This window comes from Helicoverpa armigera, chromosome 11 (genome assembly GCF_030705265.1).
Source record: "Helicoverpa armigera isolate CAAS_96S chromosome 11, ASM3070526v1, whole genome shotgun sequence".
Classification (NCBI taxonomy): domain Eukaryota; kingdom Metazoa; phylum Arthropoda; class Insecta; order Lepidoptera; family Noctuidae; genus Helicoverpa; species Helicoverpa armigera.
Genome location: NC_087130.1, coordinates 3336082 through 3357704, shown reverse-complemented (window position 1 = coordinate 3357704; position 21623 = coordinate 3336082). Strand labels below are relative to the sequence as shown.

Below are 21623 nucleotides of genomic sequence, written 5' to 3'. Positions count from 1 at the left end.
TTTTCCAAATTATTAGCAGTGTTGTTACAAGGAGCGACTGCATGTCTGATCTCCTTAACCCAGGTACCTGGGTAACACAATACCTACGCCCGGTTAGACTAATTGTTGTCGGGTCAGACTTCTCACTACTGGGTTTATAAACGTAACACAAATAAAACTCATAAATTCAGTAGTTACATTTTAATGTTAGTGAATTCACTATCAGTATTCTTTGGTACTTTCGGCCAGTATTCGAATGCTGTTTCTAAATATCGACTTTTACTTACAATCGAATACTGTCCTAAGTTGCATGCACGCATAAATATAATATAGGTACAATATTTGACTTTACACCTAGGTGGGCGTGTCTTTGGCTAACCCCTAAACCCACAATTCTTATTAAAATACAATTTACTTACCATTCTAGTACATTCATAAAACAAAAATATAAATAATGTTTAAAAAAATTGGGTCAGGCCCGATGTCACATTTTGGAGGCACTTAAATTAACCCTTTGTATGTCTTATGTTTGTATTGATTTTCTATTGTTTTATAATCAGCGACATACAAGCAGTTAAAGCATGATATGGTTACGATTCTTTCTATTGAACACCGTGTAATATTTTATTGTCTGCATACTACATTAGTTAACATTTATTAAGCTAGCATTACATCGATATAAAAAATTGTGATTACGTGATTGACCCAAGTATGAAATAAGTGCGTTTTGAAAGTTTTAGAAACACAACCAACCACAACACAAATGAATGAATTAAAATATTGCTATAACACATCCGAGTCAAACTTCTTTAATATTTTGCAGTTTATTAAATTATTTTATTTTATAAAAGTGTTGCCCACACTAAAAAGGCTTATAAATAATATACGAGTCATAATAAAAGAATAACAACAAATGGCACTGACACAAATCTATAAAATATTACCTATAATAACAATTTGGTATAAAAACAATGCTTTTCTTTGTAATGTTTATTTAATAGTCTACGTTTGCACTTAACCCAGTTTGCTTGTTTGAATAAGATTTCTGATTTAAATTGAACAGAAATCTATCGATTTTCAAGCTCAAATATGCCAATAGGAAACTATTGCAATAGGTAGGTACTAATTGAAACTTTAACATCTCAACATAAAAAAAAACCTTCATAAATTATATCGTTGAGACGATAAGGTTTTATATTCAACCCCGACAATTCAAAACAGTCCCTATTCCTAACAGAATAAAGTCCAAATTCCTCTATGGAATGCACGAATAGCTTACATGTTACCAACAATGAAATCGGCCGGCAGCCGGCGCAAGAGCCGCGAACCGTGACGTCACACGCGTCACAGATTTTACGCGCGTACGCAATGATGCGAGGGAAGTAATTTCCTTTTGTTCACATGCAGACCTTCGATCGCACACGAATAATTATCGAATGGAATACTACGGCTAAATGAATGCTATTGTCTTTAAGTAATTAGTTTAAAAATACATGCTTTATGTAACTGTTGAACGATTTTTAAAATTACAAATAATTACGCGTTTGACCTGTATACAAAGTAAAATTTTAGGACTGCTATTACTTAAACATCTTCAGATAACTATGCAAGCTTTGTAGGCATTTCTAGAATATTCATTCATAAATTAGGTATTGAGATTCAATATACTTCCACGACCTATAAAAAACATTACAAAGAAATGCATATTGGCTTTTAAACAAGGCAGTGTACGCATACAAATAAATAACGAATTTTAAGACTTAACCAAAAAAAATATAGCCGATTATGTATTACCAATATAAAGCTGATTAAAAAAAACAATAACAATACTTCGCAATCCAATTAAAAATGAAATATTATATTATAAATAATTATAATTAGAAATTATAACCATTCACACAAATGATATTAATGGCACGATCATTCTATCAAGGAATGCTAATGCGCAATTTATTTTATATCGAGTATAAAATGACATTTAATAAAACCAAGATGGCTACCTATTCTGTTCTATAAATATATTTTTATTACATATTTTAATTAACTCGGACCATTTACATACACAGGTCAGTAGCCTTAAAATTAATATTCTCTCTTTTTTTCTTTTCTTTCTATAAGTTAAAAAAAATACGAATTCGAATATGGCAATTTAAAGAAACTCACATTGACAGAATAATACATAGCAGTTATATTAAACCTCTTTTTACACTCGAAATATTAAAAAAGTTTAAAACTAGCATAAATAAAGTTTTAAAATGCAATAAGATTATTATCTTTGGGATAATCACTTTGATTCAATGGCAAGTCACATTGTTTATTTTTTTAAATGTTGATTATATGACAAAGGGAATCTGCCTTCAAAAAAGATTATTAAAAAAGCTTTTTAAATTAATACTCACATATTTTTCTTAATTAAAAAATAATTTAATTAAAAATATTATGAATGGACGTTATATTTAAACATTCAGTTTATTCAATTGATATTCTCTCATATTGATACCAATAATTTTTCTGAACTATTTTTAATAATTAGTTGGCAGATTCCTTCAAATTAAATTAATTTTAATACTAAGACAAAACATTTTATCTTAAAGCTAAGTTTAGATACATCATTACTTAAATGTAATTTTATTATTTATTGAATAGTGATGTTATATTATTTGGGTCACATATCGACTGACAATAATGTCGACTGACAATATCAACTTGTATCATACCTAGAAAAAGATTCTACTTATTTACTCTATCTTTCAGGTTTATACCTATATCAGCAAAATAAGCGGCTGAATTCAGCACCCCAATATGTAAAAAAATATAGCAGTTTTAAAATAAATACCTAAACTTCAGTTCTCATCTACATCTACTTTTTCTACTGTTTTCTATAACTTTTATATTTTAACACGTTAAGGCTGATTCTAATCATTGTACTATTTATATAAAAACCTGATATTAAATATGTCACTTAAAATTGGCTCAAATTATTGAGCTAATACACACTAACCCCCTTATAAATAACAATCACAATCCAAGGTTAAATTGATGAAAATGTATGGTTACTCCATACTTATTTCTTGATGTAATTTTATCATTATTATATTTATTTATTAATCTGTGTTTATTAATAAGAGGGTAGAGATGCGAGTACTGTGTATTGGTGAAAACCCACATAAAAATTCGTATAGTAGTTCTTGGAGTTTAAAGTGAACAAACAGACAGATAGACGCATATGCAGTAACCAAGTTGAGGGTAATTTATCCGTCCTAAAGGCTTTATTTACTCATGCAAAAACCTAGACTTGTCACAATTAAATGTGCAATTAATACAAAACATGTAACAGTAACCGGTTGAACGAGCTATATAACATTGTTATATACGACAGATCAATTGCAAGTCCGACAGTGACCGTGAATGCACATTATGTACAATGATTTGAAAAGCGAGGACGAAATGAATAGATACATAATACAGCGCCGATGTTCTTAGTAAAGTGAAGCACATTTTTAACTGTCAAACTTCTATTGATATGGAAATGACATATGGGAACTATATCGATATCGATAGTTTGTCTGAAAACATGATTGCACTATAGACAAATTAAACTGCACCAAAATAAATGAGGACCGTAAAAATAATAAAAAATGGTGATACATAAATAGTGAAAATTATGAATAAATGATCGAAACATACGTTGGGTGCTAAATACTGGGTAATCATACAAGTCTAAATGCACCTAATAATCCCGATACCGTTGTCGTCAAATACCTTTGCCTATGTGAAGTTAGTCATTAGACGAATCACGCATGCGCATATCGCAGTGCTTTATCTACATTTTGACTATAGTGACGTCACTAGCTAACTTCAGAGCGGCATAATTATTTGACGAGAACTTCAGTTCAGTATCTATAAAGAGACTCCGGTACTGTGCAAATACACGTTATGGTATGGCCATAGAATTAGCGGGCGGGTCACATAATATAAATTAGTACGTGAGCTAAATATTACTTATAAATAGTCTACCTCTTCTACTATTTATAGCTAAAAGTCTTATTTTAACTTGTACTATACCAATTTCGTAATGATTTATTTATTTACAAAAATAAAGGCAGTCTACTTCAAGCTATTGATGATTATAAAAATATAGCTATGCGATCAAGTGGCGATTAAAACGAGATTAACTAATCGCTCTGTTGTGATGTAAAATGTTATTATCTCATCATTAAATATTGTTTGGAAAACTGTGGTATTTCTAGGCATTGATCTTTTAGTTTTACGAAAGCGGTTTAGCCATACTTGTGTGTGTAAATAACTTCACAATGTCACAATGTGTCTTTATATGCGTAAACTCGGGAGCACTCAGTAGTGGCCGAACCATACACAGACAAAGTGCACGCACATTTTCACACATACACAAGCATGTATCCTTTGGAAAATTAAACACGAAAACGCACATACGATATTCTTTTATATAAACCGCATCTACGTATTAAAAAGTTGCGTTAAAAGCTTTAAAAAATATTGGCTTAGTTTTTTACTCATTTACATGCACTTATGTATCTTGAACCAAAGCATGCGCCTTATTTAGCCAGATGTGTCAGACTAAAGGCGAGGCATTCCTAAATGGGCTAAACACGTGATGACGAATAATAAAACTTTAAACACGTGCAACTTTGTTTAAGAATAACAAATGAATAAAGGGTCAACTTTTTATGGCGCCTATCCTACAAAACAAATGAATATAGGACTGCTTCTATTATATTTATAAATGACGGTTTCGGAAACCTCTGCACGAACCCGGATAAAAAGTAGCCTATAGCCTTCCTCGATAAATGGGCTATCTAACACTGAAAGAATTTTTCAAATCGGACCAGTAGTTCCTGAGATTAGCGCGTTCAAACAAACAAACAAACAAACTCTTCAGCTTTATAATATTAGTATAGATCGGGACTCAAACGCGATACTATGTCATGTATAAAGGTACTTTCTTTACTCGACGTTTCAAAACCTTTATCGCATTCTTTATGTCGTTTACACTTTTTTGCCCGCAGTTTTCGTGACCCACCCCAACTATAAATAGTCATATAACATCTTGGCATCTGAAGTTAGCAGTTTAGCTGCGCAATAGATTTTTTTGGGAATAAAATTGTCCACTGCGCAGCTAACAGCTAACTTCGGACTGGACAAGACATATCAAACGTAGGATAGAAAACCCATATGTCGCTTACATCATAAACTTACTCTGACTTCATTTCTCTTTCTCATTCGTTAATAATTCCAGGATATCTTCCGTAGACTTGTTCTCTTTCTTGAAGTTTTCCATCTGGTCTTTAGGTACCGTCCCTATTAGAAGCATTTCTATGTTCTTGCGAAGGCGCTTGACAGGCGGGAGGGACTCATCCTTGCAAGGAGTTTGACTCATAGCCTCCAACGACTCTACAAGGATTTCATCCACCAGCCTTTTGTTGAAACCTGCCAGAAAGACACATGTGAGATTTCCACCTCAAAAATAATGAGCTTATTTACAAAGCTTCGTAATTATAGTTTGAAAAAGGTATTTTCAAGACCACCACCATTATAATCTACCCAACCGAAAGCCTTGTACAATAAGTACGAACATAAAAAATCTTATTCCATTTCCCGATAACCTACATTTACCCGCCGACACCGACCAACACCAAAAATTAACAACACAATGGGAAATGAACTCACTCACAAATATTACTCATTATGTTTACCGTTGGCAACTCGTCTGTGTTCATACATCGACGAGTATGTTCGCTAGAAAAAAACCAGGATGACATAAGCTATGCGATGGACAACGTGCCAACAAGTTTGCACTCACACAAGCACACGACACTCGGTACGCAGCACATTTCGCAACCCAGTGAACAAATACTGTAGTGCTTCGTAATGTTTGTTCGATTCGATCGCACTTGCATTTTCAATGACGGCGCAGTTGTTATTACGACCTTGTTACTACGATTAACTCAATGACCTATGATGATGCGAACTGAATGGAAACGCGTTGATGTCTTATGTACCAGACAATATTATTAAAAGTCAACATTAGATATTCAACATTTTGCCACTCTGAAAATGACTATGAACTGTGCACGCATTGCCGATATGGGCTCCCGTTATTGGCGGACACACACTAAGCAATGTACTCCACACTAAAGAAAAAAAAACAGTGCCATTATGAGTGTAGTGTAAACAAACTCGTATGTAATAAAAGGTTACGCACCTAAGTATTTGAGTTTTTCTTTGGTAGCGATCATCGTGAGGAGGAGTGCGAGCAGGAACCTCATGCGGGAGAGAGACATGGACGCTTCCACTTCTATCTCATCATCACCTTTGATGGACTTCTTCTTTTTACCTTTGGGCTCAGGTTTGGCGGTTGTTCCTGCTGTGCAAGTCTTCTCGTGGACATCAAGCTGTGCCTTGAGCTTGTAAAAGGAGTTACACTTAGCACACTTGTATGGGTTCTCCTTGCCGTGGATTTTCCTCATGTGGGTTTTCATGTGCGGCAGCTGAGAGAAGGACATGGGGCACATGGCACATGGGAAGGGTTTCTCCCCTGTGTGACGACGAATATGCAGCATTAGAGCGTTAGAGTGAGAGAAGAGGCGCTTGCATATGCGACAAGGGTACGGCCTCGCGCCGGTGTGTGAGCGCCGGTGAACGTTCATCTGTGTGGACTGAGTGAACCGCTGTCCACACTCTGGACACACATGCGGACGCTTCTTCTCATGAGTCCGCATATGCTCAGTTAAGTGCCCCTTCAAGTTCTTTTTACAGATCGGACACACAATCCTATGTCCACCGTGGTTGACCTCAACATGTCTTGTAAGTGAATTCTGTCTGAGAAAGTCTTTACCACAATACTGGCATACAAAATCTTTGATTTTTAAATGGCTTTTGACATGCATGTAGAGGCGGTTGCGACAGCGGTACGACATGCTGCACAGAGTGCACTCGTGGCGCCCTCCCACCATATGTTTCCTCTCATGCTGCATCAACAGAGTGTGATAGGCAAAAACTTTGTTACAGTAAATACATTTAAAAGGATTTTCACTTTGACTGTGAGATGCAAGATGTTCCTTCAAAGTGTCTTTATCAAGGAACGGTTTGTCACAATAATTACAAACATAAATTTCTGGATCGTCCGCAAGAGCTTTGTGAGTGCGGTCTATGTGATTATGTAAGTTAGTGCGTCTCTTAAACAAACGTGGGCAATGTGGACACCGAAACTGCTTGATACCAAGATGTGTGTACATGTGACTGCGTAATGCAGCTTTCTTGTTGAACGTCTTCTTACAATAATCACATTCAAAATTAGCTAAAGACAACACCACTCCATTTTTTAATTTGATATGTTGTTCACTTGTTTTCTTTTTTGTACTAGCCTTCTTGCCATTTTTAGATTTATTTGTATCTTTTCCTTCCAAATTGTCTGAACATTCTTCATCATCAGAAACCTCATTGGATGCAGCAGACACATCCCCTGAGAGTTTGCACTCTTCATCGGAGAACTCATGAAATGTACTGTTTTGGTCTGTTATAGCTGTGTCATTGTTATTGTTCACGCCCACTGGCAACGGTGAACGCAACACTGCACCGTTTGCACCGTTCTTAGCAGTCCGGTCATTTATCATCAGTTCATTCTTCAATATATTGCCAACGAGTTTCATATTGCATTTGGCATTCTTTTTAAGGTGACCGCTTTTTGCTATCATGGGATGATTGCTGTTATGCTTTTTCTTAGAAACGCCTGGTGTTTTAATAGGCGGGGGAGGCTTCACATTCACCGGTGGCTTAGCTATAAACTTCTCTTTCAGCATATGTCCATGTTTCAACAAGAATTTAACCTTTTCATCAGCGGTCAAGACCTTACGGTTGCACGGCCTCCTCATCACCACATTATCATTCTTCAACAACTCTTTGGGACCTGAGGATTTTTTTACTTTACTTAGTCCCGTCTTCTTCTTTGTAGATGCACTTTTGGGTGCTTTTAATCTACTCTTTACATTAGCCATGGTTGTTTGTCGATTAGTAAGCTGTATTACTGGTTACAGCAAGCGATAGAACCCACCACCATCAAGAGTTAGTAAACGTCTGCTGGACGCAGTGAGAGTATGTTCGAGCGGGAGCTCGCCGTACTTACATGCAGTGTAACGCTATTAGCATTACAATAATCACCTCTAACATTACGTGTAGATAACAGCTTGTTTGCACAATGATGCTCTACTAATGTGTGAAGGACGAGCCTTTTGTCTTAACGAGAACATCGCCCATTACCAGCATTGAATATTGTACACCGATCCATTGTATCGCGTTCGCACGATTCACTTTTACTCACGTCATCACTAAACACGGTACGATCTGAAATTTGTAGTTTTGTTCACAAAACACAGCAATGCAAGTAAATAAACGTTACGAAAACTGTATGCTGAACAAATTACTCGATCGACGAATGATTTCTTTCACGAGCAAATGAGACGAAAGATTTATTAAAATTATAAGTTCTGTCAAAGTTACCGCGACGCTGGGGCCATCTAGTATAGCAAAATGTTACGACATCCTGGCATGTGAAAATTAACACATTTGTGCTTTTTACTACGTAATATGCATAGATATATAATTAAAAACATATTTTAACATTAATTTATAAGTAAAATTGCGTTCATAACGTTAAATCTGTCCAAATAATTTATATTTTTCGAGCGACAGTAGCGACATCTCGTGACAAACTTGTAGAACTACCACCCGAGTCCCGTAAAGCTGAGTACACACAGATGTACCTAATGCATGTAAACATTCTAAGGGCATCTTTACCGAGTTATTATGACCGCGCCCGGGCGAGTATTGAACAGAAATAATTTTGTTTAGTCAAGCGTCCAATCACGAATAGGATTATTTATAGACGTAAAACGAGGTGACTCTGACCGACTGCGCATCATTGAAACAAATAAGTCGCAAAAAGGATGATCGTGAACCGTGGCATAATGAAAATATTTCTTTAGCCACCTTAACTGGGGGTAATAAAAGCGATAAATGGCGACAGATCTTAATAAGATATTCATCATCTTCGTAGATTAGGTATTAAAATTCGCTGCATGTTCATTGGCAATCACAATAAAGTACTTTATTAATGACCTATTATTATTATTTATGTGTAAGAGGCATGAGATCATCGGAACAATATCTATTAACTGCGCTTACCTATGTACTTCATGCAAAGACATTAATTTAAATATGTTTGGCTTCATGTAACGTACCCAATGCGTAGCAGTCTTTGCACGTCTGCAGTCTACAAAGCGCTAATTAGATCTTTTGAATTCATATGAATATGTTAATCCGCAGATTAAATATATACTAGGAAGCTTATAATTTTATTTATCAGACTATAGACACGTTAATAGATGGTAGATACTTTTAATTCGAATGCGTTGATGTCTTTCCTAAACCGAAGTAAACTATACTTGCAAAGACATCAACGGCCTATAGTAATTACACAGTATGGTAACCATATATCTATGTGGCTCATTATTTAGCCCAACTATGTGCGTAATTAACTAGGTAGCCGGTATCTTTACATTATGTTAGTTTTAGATAAAAACATTGTAAGGCATGAAGCATTTGTGATAAGATAAACGAGTTCTGTAACATTTTTTGGTGGTAATAAACTTTAATTAGTTCCTGCATATCATAAGTAGGTACATACGTAGGTAAGCGTAGGTATTTAGGAATTCTTCAGATTCTACTTTAATTATTCGAAATAGTGGCTTAGATCTAACAGGGTTAGCTAGTACCTATCTACCGTAGAAAGAATACATTTATATCGCAGTGCTGTAAATAAGGAGCAGTCTCTCAATTCAGATAATGCAACTTTTTATAAAAAAATTATAGGGGTACCTTCAATGTGTATGTTTATGGTAAGTATTCGTACCCAGTAGCAACATCACATAATCTCTTCAAGATACCTTTACAAATTGTCATTCAATTGTTTTCACGACAGAGGTTGTCGAACCCCATTGTGCAAGTCAGGATATCATCGTGAGCAAAATGCGCATAAAACCTCTTACGATGCATGTAACCATCGTTTTGAAGCAATTCAAAGCCTTACGTAATAATAATATTTTCATTACTGTGGTTTACAGACGGACGCGATTTTTTTTCAAAATGATACGACAATGGAATGAGCCTAGTTCATAGAAATTGTGCTGAGTTTGTTGGGCCGTTAGAATGGCGATAGCGTAGGAGTTTAGTACTACATATTGATTTAATTTAAGGTATTACTTTCGTGCCAAACTTAATAGCAGCTTTGGTGTGACCACATGCTCGGAAGTTCGGAATTTGGAGAGAACTATAAGTAGGCTCATTATTCCTGTAATTTAATCTCATTCAGCGCATTGCCTGACGTAAAGTCGGTCTACCTCATTATTTAAGACAAAGGAGTTTTCATTTAACTCAATTTGAAACCATCATGATATGCCATGCAAAAGCCGTTAATCTTCTCCGCTTATTCTCCCGCTGTTTCTCTAGCTCCAAAAAGTCTATCGCACAAGCTGGCCGCGGCTTTCCCTATTGTTCAGTGACAATGGCGCAGTTTGCACCACTGCCGACACGCTTGCACAATTCCAACAAGAACATTGTTGGGACCATGTGTTCGCCCGTTCGGGATCAACTAATTACAGCTGGCTTTTTTTAGGACAGGATATATAGTTCACGGATATAGAGAAGATTTTTTGTGTGGCCATTCAGGGATGAAAATAAGGCTCGTTTCTTAATTTATGCCTTTTTATCGTTATATATTTGCCCTTATTAAGAGTTAGTCAAACATGTAGTTTTTCCACAATATTTTTGAGTAAGGTAGAAGTTTGGGAAAAAGAAAAAAAGGAAAGTTTATTTATTGCTATAAAATATTTGTTAGGTACTGAGAATTAAATATGAACTTTTATCTAGAAATAGTGACCGTGAGCAGTTCACAGATCAGCCTGAACCTACTAAAAACAAAACCTTCCAAATTATTCAATTTGATCAGACACAGGCATTCAAACGTTAGTTAACTATACCTAAGTCTAGCATTATTTATTGACTGATTGTTCGTTTGAGGTCAAGATCCTCAGTGATTGAGATTGGAGTCCCTCCGGATATTCTCGTTAACAATAGCCGACCGATGCGGATGAGAGATTGTGTTGCGTTTGCGACGAACAACGTATGCTAGAACATATTGAACGACGATGGTACTTATGTGTTGTATGTTCATGTAGGGCACATATTCTTTCAAAAAAGATATGTACATTTTAATTGCCCCCCACATATACTTAGGCCTAAACTCGCTACTGAAATGGGTCGCACTGTCGCAATGGTGTCAGTTTTTATGTTTTTTCGAAAGGTGCAGTTCTTCTTTTATTATTTGCGTGCCTTCGAGGGCGAAAAGTTCGATGCCATATTAATAGGTTGAAAAATATAAGTTTATAGGTAGGTACTGTTCTGATCGCGCATTGAAATACAAAAACTTATCGCGGAAGAAACAGAAATGATTCTGGTACCTACTATTTCATCTTATTATTGTAATAATATCTTTGCAATACTTATCTACTGTTTACCATGTAGGTTGGCAAATATGAGTACAAGCAGACAATAAATAAATCCACAACATTTTGAAACAGTCATTCTTTGGCAACGCAACTTGCTCAAAATTCCCTAGTTAAATGGCAAAATTTTCGTTATTTCACGGAAGTTTCTTAAGAAAAACGTAATAATATAACAATGGGTATCGAGGCAAACATTACACATAGAGAATATTTTGGGACAATAGCTGCAGAAACAATGGCGGGACGAATGTTTGGTGTCTGGCGATTATATTCGGTGATAGTTATCTTTATATGCTACGTAAATAACGACTTGCTTAGTTATTAAACTTGCAACTTGTAGTTTTCTTGCTGCTTATCTCATTCCACTCGATCATATTTTTTTTGCAACCTTAGTTGTTCCCTACTTGCTCCAAGTGCTGTTAGAACAACTAATGATCTGTAGGAAATAGTTACTTGAAAGCTTTCATGAAGGTTGAGCTGATACAAAAATAGGAACTCCAATTTGATCCCCATACCATGACAAGAGTCAATCCCCAGTAACATTATGTTACAACAATTTAATAAAATCTCTCGCTTCTCGAAAGGCTCTAGCGTGTACAAAGGCTCTATTTACAAGGCGCTATCTCCCAGATAACGCGAGGTAAACATTTCTAAGTAACAGATAAGAAGTAAAAGTATGTAATCAATCCATGGATGCACAAGGCGAGGTCACTCAACTTCGTCAACAATTTTAAACGGCTTAACCCAATTTCTTTTAATAACGTCATGGTCTACTTGTGGTGTCGAGTCACTCTGATGTCGTCTTTGATAAAAAGTAATAGGATGTGCTACGAAGTAGGTGCTTAGCCTGGAATGTGGTTTTCGTTGGAGCTTTGTAACCAATTGGTGCTTAAGCGCAAATTGCACTTAAGCACCAATTGGTTGTGCACAGCTAATAGACCATTTCAACTATTTTGGAGAACCATTACCGCGTAAGTCAAAATGCATAGTAGCAATAAACCATACAGTTTCTAGAAGATAGGTAGGTAAGAAATTTCTTACCATCTAGGTTTTTAAAAGAAGTTCCTTCCAAAAAGTTATGCCCTGGGAGGTAAGCTTATTCGGTAATCCATCGAATTCTAGACCTAAAATCCACCAATGCGTAGTCCTGGAACACAAATCGTGGAACCTCATTTCTAACAATTCCGCAGTACGCTCTACCTCTGCAACATCTTTTTAGATAGGCACACCATGCGTGAATCATTTCGAGAGTTTAGGATGTGAATCGATTCGCTCCAATTTATTTGTATCCAGTACAACATTATAATTTACATGCTGTCGCAATTCTTTGATGTAAAAGGTACTTACCTATTTTTTCTCATTTTGTCCTTCTTAATAAGCTCATCACGGAGACATTGCAAGCGTCTCCATTTGCGCTCTAATAAATCGTCCTCTCGCCACCCGGTAACTAGGCAGGTACTATCTAGGCACCTGTCGCGAAATCGTCTAGAAACACAAGTAGGTGCCTACAATCGACTCAAGCGGGGATTATTTTCCAAAGACTGCACTTCTTATTGTCTTACCTTCCAAGCTTTATTTCACGTTTCGATTTCGCGGCGAGAGGAGGCATTCGCGGTATTTTTGACAGTTGCATTTTTTTCGCGCGAAGGCGGATTTTTGAACAGCCTAATTGAGATTGTGTTTGTTTATTATTGTGAGAAATGGTGAAGTTCTGGTGGATGTTTATATTGTTTGCGAAAACTGCTTCGGCTAGTGATAACGAACTTCCATCTGCAGAAGCACAAAAAGGTAGGTATCTCAACTGAATCTCTGTGGTAGTCTTTTTTCCAGGTGCAAGCTTTTTTAGGACTTTAGTTGAAGTGGTCTGTGAAGGAGTAGGGTATGTGAGGTGATATCATTATGTGATCTTTAGATAGGAAGAAATCATATAGAAACTTCAAGGACCATGTCATTGCTCAAAGGAGCTTTTTTCAAACTATCAATTGCAGGTGATAATGTTGGGTATCATCATATATATAACATTGAGGAAACTCCAAACCCAAATAGGCCGACTGTCGGTTGAAAGAAAACCTGTAGTTACGCCTATGATTTCTAACAAAGCCCTTTATTAACAAAGACTGAATGGGCTGATTAGAGCCTTGATATTTTTAATGATTTGACTGGTTGAATTAATTTTGATAGCACAGTAAAAAAGCAAAGACATAAAAAAAACATCGTTCAAGCATCGATCGTTCTCACTCAATTTCAACTAAGCTCAGAGAATTTTCTCTCCACAAACGAAAGTAAAAATTCCAAAACAAACATGCAGGTAGATGAAACGTGAACTAGAACAAGAGAAATGAAAAGCAAAACTTAACCGCTATCAACAACAGATTATACGGTTTACTTGTCAAGAGAAAAAGAGGTTCGTAATCTTAATATAAGTTACATTCCCACGCTTTCACGATGAGCCACAACATTACCTAAACACTTCAAAAACAATATTGCATTTAGAGTCACAAGATCTGGCCTGCGGTATTGTTCGAAAGTTACTGCGGCCCTGGTACATAAAGGGTTTAAGAAGGAACATAGTGGGTTTCCACAGTGGATGGAGTCATTTGATGAGTCCAAGATCTCGTTAATACTACAAGTACCAATATTTTGACGTCACAATCTAGCATAGCTCACGATTTTCACGCCTTTGAACACCAAACAATAGAAGTGAAAACAGTAGGATCAACTCGGAATATAATTACACGTTAACTTTCAATTTTATGTTTGCTTGCACATCATTTTTCTTTTCTAATTGTTGTAAGTACCCTTCCGGACAATGTGCGTAATTTTCAAAAACAATCAGCATAGTAATCACCAACGATAATTGCGCAACCGTCCCATAATTTTGGAAACTAATGATTAACGAACATAGACATAATAATTGTAAGGTATATTTTAAGATCTACAAAAGATGCATCCCAGAAGCTTGATTGGTAGGCAATAGGCATCATCAAAAGTGGTGAGAGTCGCCGTACTTCAGAGTCTCAGTGAAATTATTCCTTTGTAGTCTAATTCTGAGGCTAGGGCTACCACAAAGTATGGATCTACATAAAGTTCTATACTCCAAATGTCTATCCTAATTTCAGAGTCACGATTCCTACCCCTGTTCGAAGTCAAGCGATATGACAATCGACCAGGCCCTGGGCTAGGACCTGGCGGTCTACCGCCGCTGACCACGGTGCCAATCGCCGGAGAACGCTGCTCCTCACGCCTCGAATCTGCTTTAGACCAGATGAAGCGACGGAAAAGGACGCAGCCTAAAAACCTTGATACTCCTTTGGTAAGTAACGAAAGAAGAACAGGGACAGTATCTAATTGGATAACGAATAACATCGTTGATGATTACTCGAAACATTAATCATATTGCGGTCTGCACGACATTAATTTGAATTGACAATCAGACCACAAAAATCACCAACCGTTGTTAATCTTGCTGTCGTCTCCAATCTTCGTATACATCACTGGTGATTAACGTTCTTGTTCGCAGAGCCAAAGCATCGACCTCAATGGCTACAGCTTGTACCAGCAAATGCGATCAGCACCCGTGGACATGTATGTTACGAGAATGAGGGTACGACTCCCGCAGAACAGCAACTGGGTGAGAGTGGAGAAATGCTACTTCGACCCTAGGAACGTCTCTTTAGACACCATGCTTCTATTCCATGATATTACCATCAGTGGAAATGTAGACTTGTATGATGCAAATGATCTCGATAGGGGTCTACCTCCGAGTAGGTTGAGAAGACATTATGCAGAATCCAGGGCTTTAGATGGACCCTACGTTGACGAATATTCTAGAAACCGCGGCAGCAATGGTTGCAACATGATCCTCAGATTACGAAAGGCTGGAATTGGTTTCCACACGAGACCTCTAAATCAACAGCCAGGGAAATTCAACGTCAAAACTGATTCTGAATTTGTAGAACCTGGTTTCATAAGTGTTTACGCGTATGGTTGCGAAAAATACATAAACAGGAACTCTGTCAGAAACAAGGATGACTTACCTCTAAACCGGAGGAAACGGTCAGATGAATTCAGTTTCGACCCACGACTGCGCCAAATGTATGATGGTCAGGACAGTAGGGCCGCCGACAATAATCACGACATTATCTATGAGCCGCGAAGCAGGGTTAATTACGAGCGAAGTAAACTGTTCAGACCGGACGACGAATTGGACGAAGCTGAGGATATTTCCCGAGAGATGGAGGATATATTCACGAAAGGTATTAGAACTCTTTTGACGACTTATATGAAGAAGGAACTGCAGCCTGCTATCAAAGACACGTTGATGAGAAATATGGGTTATGTTATATCATACGGCTAAAATAGGTACCAATTTAATATGACACATTTCTGAAGAATTCAGGATTGGTCTCGAAAACAAAAATCACGATTCGCAAACAAGACTATCTTTTACTTTCTGTCTCAAAGTGATCCCATTTGATAAGATAACAAATGCAATACGAATCTAAATATAAGTGGTATACATTTTAAACAGTGTTTATGTAATTATAGGAAAATATTTTTTATAGTCATTTATGTAATTAATTTTATGATTAAGTAAATTTTTATGACCCCATTTATTAATTTTATTTTTCCTCGTGTTATCCTTCTAACTGAAAAAAACCTTGAAAGGTGAATAGCTTATAGAGAAAAACAGTTATAGTTTTTAAAATTTTAATAACCAAAAAATCTAAAGGTTCAGTCTAAAATCTATTTACTAATTACGTATCACAGAAGTCTTTTGGACTGTACACAAAAACCCCAATTACAATAATTATATAACAAAAAAAATTTTATCAAGTTATAGCTGATATTAGCCAAGTCCTTTTCTGATTAGACTAAAATCTACACTATTCTCTATTTTGAGGAGATGATTCAAATTCTCATTTTCAGGCATAATATCAATAAATATAGGAATTATGTAATAAATAATTAAATTAATACTGTAAATGCGAAGTTGAAATTGTATTGTACTTGTATTTAACAGCAATAACTTTAATTTCTAATTATTTTGTGGCAAAGCAAACTCGAGAAACATTTAAATTAATGAACATTCAGTATTAAATTCTTTTTAAGGCAAAGCTAGTAACAACAAAATATTTATACTTAAAAATAGAATAAATAGCTAACAATATAAATAAAAAGTAATTAAAAATTACATTTAAATTCATAAATATTTAAAAGTGTCAGAGAAGGCAAGTTTTATTTTATAAATTATGGAGTCAAAGACATGTGTGAAATTATTGGAATCAAATGTTTGTGATGTTTGTTTAATATTCTTTGGCAAGAATTATTACATACTAAATTAATTTAGTCAAGCTAAAGCAAGAAAATTTTATGAAGGGTACCCAAATTATTGAGATTCTAACTTTGACCACTTTATTAACAATGTTTTAAAAAGTACCGGCTTTGGTTTAAACATACTACAAAAGCCAGTACCTTTTAAAACCTTGTTTCTTTCTAGTCTTTATATTATTTATTATTATTTAACATAAAAAGTTCAATTCCTGCTGATTCACATTACAACTGATAATCACAAAATAAATATTGGCTAAATATCATTTTCAATTAGTTTCTAAGTATTCTCTATGGTCATCAACTCTTCAACCGCAAAAACATGTGTTTGATTTCATCATACACTGCGAAGTGCATTGCGGACACTAACACCGCCTTCAGCATACTTGGCCCATAGCCTTTGTAGAGTGCTAGGAACCCTTCCATTGTGATAGTCAACTTCACACAATGTAACAAACCATTACAGTACATTTGCTTACCAAACTCTTTCCTATATTGTTGAAAACCTTGAATCTGTAGTCTCTTTTTCACTAAATCAAATGGATAAATGGCTGTTTTTGACACAAACCCTGCTATAGAGCCAGCTATCAAGTTTGCCATTAATGAGGATTCCACCACAGAGTGCATAGTCTTTTGTCTTTGGAAGAACGGTATTCTGTTAAATACAGTCTCTGTGAACAGCCTGTATACTGCAAACTGTATGCCAGCATGGGGGGCAATCTGCCCAAGTGTGGGAGTCAAGCCTTTGAATAATGATGCTACACCCTCAGTCTTAACCATATGTGTAACTGCATGTGTAAACCCTTTGTAGGCTTTTTTTGTTTTCTGCTCAGCTATCAACCTAGTTCTGACTGTATCAAAGGGAAAAGATACGACAGTACCCACGGCAGCAGCCACACCACCATTAGTAAAGTTTATCCAATGTCTATGAGTGTTATAGAAGGCCATATCAGAACCCTTGCATACTTGCGTGAGCGATTCAAATACGGAAAACTGCAGGACTCCATAAGATATTGATAACAACTGCGCTGGTACGTGCCCACTCCATAATGTGAAAATTCCTTCTTCCTTCACAATACTGCCGACTGCTTGTAGTATAGAGCTGTATTTCGATCCATTTTCTATCGGTTCGAGTTGGAGTTGGAATCGTATTTTTAGAACGTCGAGGGGTTGCGCTACTGCTCTCGTGAAGGCTCCTGCTAGGCCGCCAGCAATCGCAGCTTCATAAAACGTTGTCTGGGTCCCGGTGTTTTGCACTGCCAGCACCATTACAAATGTTTTATCAAATTATTTTAATAAATCCCGGTTTTAATAAGTGCAATAACCTCGTCTCAATGTCAAACGTCAGAGGATAAGGAAATACGTCAAAACAGCTGTCATGTGCCGGCCTCCGTTCTAAATCATTAATCACCATCGGTTATAAACATCGAAACTTGCCTGGAATCGAAACATTTGCTGTAATATAATACATAACACAATGAAGATGATCATGGTAATCATTTCACATAAGTATTTGGTGCATTAATTATAGCACTGCTCAATCATTTGACGCACACAAACATTTGACTATATTACGGTTACCGTTTCCAAACGAACTTACATGGCGTTTGATACTTGGATTCTTTCTTGTCAAAACGCCAAATGTCAACAGACAACAATCTGATTCAGATTTGGTTGGTGTTGGTGTTTGGGATACCAAATTATCAGTTTGTGTATTTATTAGCTTCCCAAATCAAAAAATGTCTTCACCACTAGAAAATCTGGAGACCCAACTTGAAATGTTCATCGAAAACGTGCGGCAAATTCGCATCATCGTTAGCGATTTCCAGCCGCAAGGGCAGAGTGTCCTGAATCAGAAGATGTAAGTTGCTTACTTTCTTTTTTCAAAAACATTTTGCATAGAGTGAATAATCATTTTTTTTTTATCAATATTGCAGACAGTCTCTGGTCACTGGCTTGCAGGAGGTGGATAAACTGAAATCTCAAGTGCATGATATTCATGTTCCTACTGAGGTGTTTGAGTAAGTGGATGCTTATCTATACTAATATAATAAAGAAGAAACATTATTTTGTTTGTTTGTACTCTAAAGTTGGAAAGCTAGGTACAATATTCCAGAGTTATCTATAATATAAAAATGAATCGCAAAATGTGTTGGTAAGCGCATAACTGAACAACGCCTGGACCAATTTGGTTAATTCTTTTTTTGTTGTGTTTGTTATTGTCAGGAGAAGGTTTTTATGAAAAAAAAATAGGGTAAAGTAGAGAAGTCAGTTGACGGGAGCGAAGCTGCGGGCAAAAGCTAGTATAAGATATATTTTAATTGGGTGCGGGAAGAAGTTACCTTGGGATGCTGGCAAAACTGAGGGATAACAACTAATCTATTAATATAATACTCAGAGTACAGTTTATTACTTTGGTACCCAATCTACTATGACTTATTAAATTTTAAAGACTGTGGTGGTTCATGTAGGAGAATAAAGTGAAAATAATTTGAAACTATTATTTAATATTATTTTTTTTGTGCCAAAAATCTCTTCATGAATTTTATGTTATGAATTGGTGATGGGTGTGATGACCAATTTCACGATATTCAATATTAGTTGAAATTGACATGCTCCGCACACATTCTCTTATGCTCCTTCTTACTTTCACTTATCAGCCAAAACTTACCTTTATTTATGGTTTTCTTCTTTTTTCAGCTACATTGACCAAGGTCGCAACCCTCAGCTGTACACTAAAGACTGCATAGACAAGGCCTTGGCCAAGAATGAAGAGGTTAAAGGAAAGATAGACTCATACAAGCGTTTCAAGAGTCACCTTCTGTCCGAGCTCTCCAAAACATTCCCCAATGAAATAGCTAAATATAAAGCTATTAGGGGTGGGGAATAGATACTAAGTGTAATTTAGTTTTAGTTTTTTAGTTTATTGTAAGTTTTGTAACTATCTCCATGGGCCAATGATGTAGTGTGTTGTAAGATGTCAACTATCCTGAAAATACATTTTCTGTTAGTATTTTTGTGCCCATTACATACTTCCGCGTAAGCAGTGAACAGCATATTTTTTTGAATAAAAGACTTTTCAAAATTTTGTTGTAATTTATTGATGAAAACATTAGAAATAATAGTACAAATTCAAAGCTGACATTGAAACATTTAAATATGAATAAGCAATAAGATACATCAATATAGACATGAAATGGAAATAAGAATAATTATGTAAGAAATATGAAATATCGGAAAATACAGGTTGAAGAAACACTTTTCTTCTAAAAAGCAGTTTCAAAATGTGAAATCTAATATTTTAGTTTGAAGATGAAAAACGGAAAATATATTCTGAAAAAGGCAAAGGCCAGCTTCACCCTTGATGGGGATACCAGTGGCAAAATTTTAAAATGGATTAAACATAATGGTCTAATTATTAAAATATGTTAATACATTGATATAATACAGGGCATGTTTGGTGATAAAACATTTGTAAAATATTGAGGTAAAAAGATATGCATGCTACAATATATAAACTTCTGGGGTCAATGCTGTTTCTCGCATAGTGTTTGGTTCTAAATCCGTTCGAGTTTCAACATTATTTGTTTCAGAATTTACATTTTCTACGATTTCTGGGTCGCTCTCGTTTGGCGTAGGCTTGTTGTTCAGCCGTATATCGCTAGAAAATTCACCCCACATTTGATAAAATTCACTTTTTACTGGTTTTACAAGTTGTGATTTGCTAGTGATGTACACGTAATTCCAATCGTCGGCAGAGCGGTCATTACCCCAGTCTAGAGTGCCAGTCATAAGAACTTTGTCGTCGACTAAGCAGAATTTGTGTTGCATCTCATAAATTGGTTCATTTACTTTACATTTGATTTCTGCTCCTAAAAAGAAATATGTTACATATCAACATAAATATCAAATACATCGAATTTAAATGAGAAATATTGAATAAAATGTACTTACCAGCTTCTATGAGTTCATTTATAAAAAAGTCTGTCGAGTCGTTATATCCAGACCGGTCAATGATTATACGAACTTTGATATTTTTCTTCTTTATCAAAGTGACCAAGCGAGCTTGGATAGCAGGATTGTGGATGCTTGGCATGCAGACATTTACAGTTTTCTTAGCCGCTTCTACATAACTGATCAACTTGTCGAAATAGTTGTAGACATTGAATTGTAATTTGCAGAATACCATTACTTCATTTATTTCAGCATTGCGACTTCTGTAGTAGTATGCAGCCGCCGACACAGCACACGTTATGGCAACCGCTGCAGCCGACGATAGAATGCGTGGATTTAATATCATCTTACGTGTTATCAAACATAAATCCAATTTTGGTACGCAGACAGACCAATCTAACAATTATATGTTTCGAAATAGAATTAAGAGGTCAAACCGTACTGTCACCATCACATTATCCAGTAAAAAGTAATCTTACAAATACCCTCACTCGCCATCATGCTTATTATGTTATTACTACCCTCAATATATATCCGTATGTGAACAGTGCATGGAGTAGTGATAAAAAGTTTCGAGAAAAGTTCGAAACTACTTTATTCAGTCGATAAGTTATATTTATAGTGAAAATATCAGATTAAAAAATAATCACAAATGTTGGATACCTATTTAATAATTCAATAAATATAAGATTTACTGATAAATCATACTCGACTAAATTAATTTCTCAACGTCAAAAAAACTATAAAAATGGCCGTCAGTCA

The 21623-nt window shown here is 35.8% G+C and overlaps 5 protein-coding genes across 7 annotated transcripts; 2 read left to right on the top strand and 3 right to left on the bottom strand.

The window, feature by feature from the left end:
* Positions 1-165: 165 nt before the first annotated feature.
* LOC110372009 (zinc finger protein 774) lies at positions 166-8535 on the bottom strand. Of its 3 annotated transcripts, none has more exons than XM_021328508.3 (3): positions 8141-8535; positions 6221-7924; positions 166-5445 (listed from the first exon to the last, which is right to left on the bottom strand). In XM_021328508.3, exons 2-3 carry the CDS (start codon positions 7887-7889, stop codon positions 5222-5224), a joined length of 1893 nt encoding a protein of 630 aa, XP_021184183.3. In that variant the 5' UTR covers positions 7890-7924; positions 8141-8535; the 3' UTR covers positions 166-5221. The 3 variants fall into 3 exon arrangements, with proteins under 3 accessions (XP_021184183.3, XP_021184184.3, XP_021184182.3); XM_021328509.3 differs by having other exon boundaries at positions 8176-8535; XM_021328507.3 differs by having other exon boundaries at positions 6221-8534.
* Positions 8536-13131: 4596 nt separating this feature from the next.
* LOC110372005 (uncharacterized) lies at positions 13132-16075 on the top strand. The gene is made up of 3 exons (XM_021328503.3): positions 13132-13364; positions 14696-14889; positions 15097-16075. The coding sequence occupies exons 1-3, from the start codon at positions 13277-13279 to the stop codon at positions 15931-15933; spliced, it is 1119 nt and encodes a 372-aa protein (XP_021184178.3). The 5' UTR covers positions 13132-13276; the 3' UTR covers positions 15934-16075.
* A 998-nt stretch (positions 16076-17073) lies between these two features.
* LOC110372017 (mitochondrial thiamine pyrophosphate carrier) lies at positions 17074-18270 on the bottom strand. Its single transcript, XM_021328521.3, has one exon. It carries the CDS (start codon positions 18174-18176, stop codon positions 17208-17210), a length of 969 nt encoding a protein of 322 aa, XP_021184196.2. The 5' UTR covers positions 18177-18270; the 3' UTR covers positions 17074-17207.
* Positions 18271-18546: 276 nt separating this feature from the next.
* Positions 18547-19992, top strand: LOC110372011 (mediator of RNA polymerase II transcription subunit 10). Its single transcript, XM_049850598.2, has 3 exons — positions 18547-18768; positions 18845-18928; positions 19608-19992. Exons 1-3 carry the CDS (start codon positions 18647-18649, stop codon positions 19795-19797), a joined length of 396 nt encoding a protein of 131 aa, XP_049706555.2. The 5' UTR covers positions 18547-18646; the 3' UTR covers positions 19798-19992.
* Positions 19811-21593, bottom strand: LOC110372010 (mitochondrial cardiolipin hydrolase). Its single transcript, XM_021328513.3, has 2 exons — positions 20862-21593; positions 19811-20779 (listed from the first exon to the last, which is right to left on the bottom strand). The coding sequence occupies exons 1-2, from the start codon at positions 21205-21207 to the stop codon at positions 20412-20414; spliced, it is 714 nt and encodes a 237-aa protein (XP_021184188.3). The 5' UTR covers positions 21208-21593; the 3' UTR covers positions 19811-20411.
* Positions 21594-21623: the final 30 nt, after the last annotated feature.

Bases quoted from the DNA above. Each gene is read 5' to 3' on its own strand.
- LOC110372009 (XM_021328507.3), bottom strand. From the start codon at position 8,012: ATGGCTAATGTAAAGAGTAGATTAAAAGCACCCAAAAGTGCATCTACA. The intron at 5,446-6,220 runs GTGCGTAACCTT...TCTTTCTGGCAG, and splicing joins AGAAAAACTCAAATACTTAG to GTTTCAACAAAAGGCTGGTG.
- LOC110372005 (XM_021328503.3), top strand. From the start codon at position 13,277: ATGGTGAAGTTCTGGTGGATGTTTATATTGTTTGCGAAAACTGCTTCG. The intron at 13,365-14,695 runs GTAGGTATCTCA...TCCTAATTTCAG, and splicing joins ATCTGCAGAAGCACAAAAAG to AGTCACGATTCCTACCCCTG. The intron at 14,890-15,096 runs GTAAGTAACGAA...TCTTGTTCGCAG, and splicing joins AAAACCTTGATACTCCTTTG to AGCCAAAGCATCGACCTCAA.
- LOC110372017 (XM_021328521.3), bottom strand. From the start codon at position 18,176: ATGGTGCTGGCAGTGCAAAACACCGGGACCCAGACAACGTTTTATGAA.
- LOC110372011 (XM_049850598.2), top strand. From the start codon at position 18,647: ATGTCTTCACCACTAGAAAATCTGGAGACCCAACTTGAAATGTTCATC. The intron at 18,769-18,844 runs GTAAGTTGCTTA...TCAATATTGCAG, and splicing joins AGTGTCCTGAATCAGAAGAT to ACAGTCTCTGGTCACTGGCT. The intron at 18,929-19,607 runs GTAAGTGGATGC...TTCTTTTTTCAG, and splicing joins GTTCCTACTGAGGTGTTTGA to CTACATTGACCAAGGTCGCA.
- LOC110372010 (XM_021328513.3), bottom strand. From the start codon at position 21,207: ATGATATTAAATCCACGCATTCTATCGTCGGCTGCAGCGGTTGCCATA. The intron at 20,780-20,861 runs GTAAGTACATTT...ATTTCTTTTTAG, and splicing joins AAATGAACTCATAGAAGCTG to GAGCAGAAATCAAATGTAAA.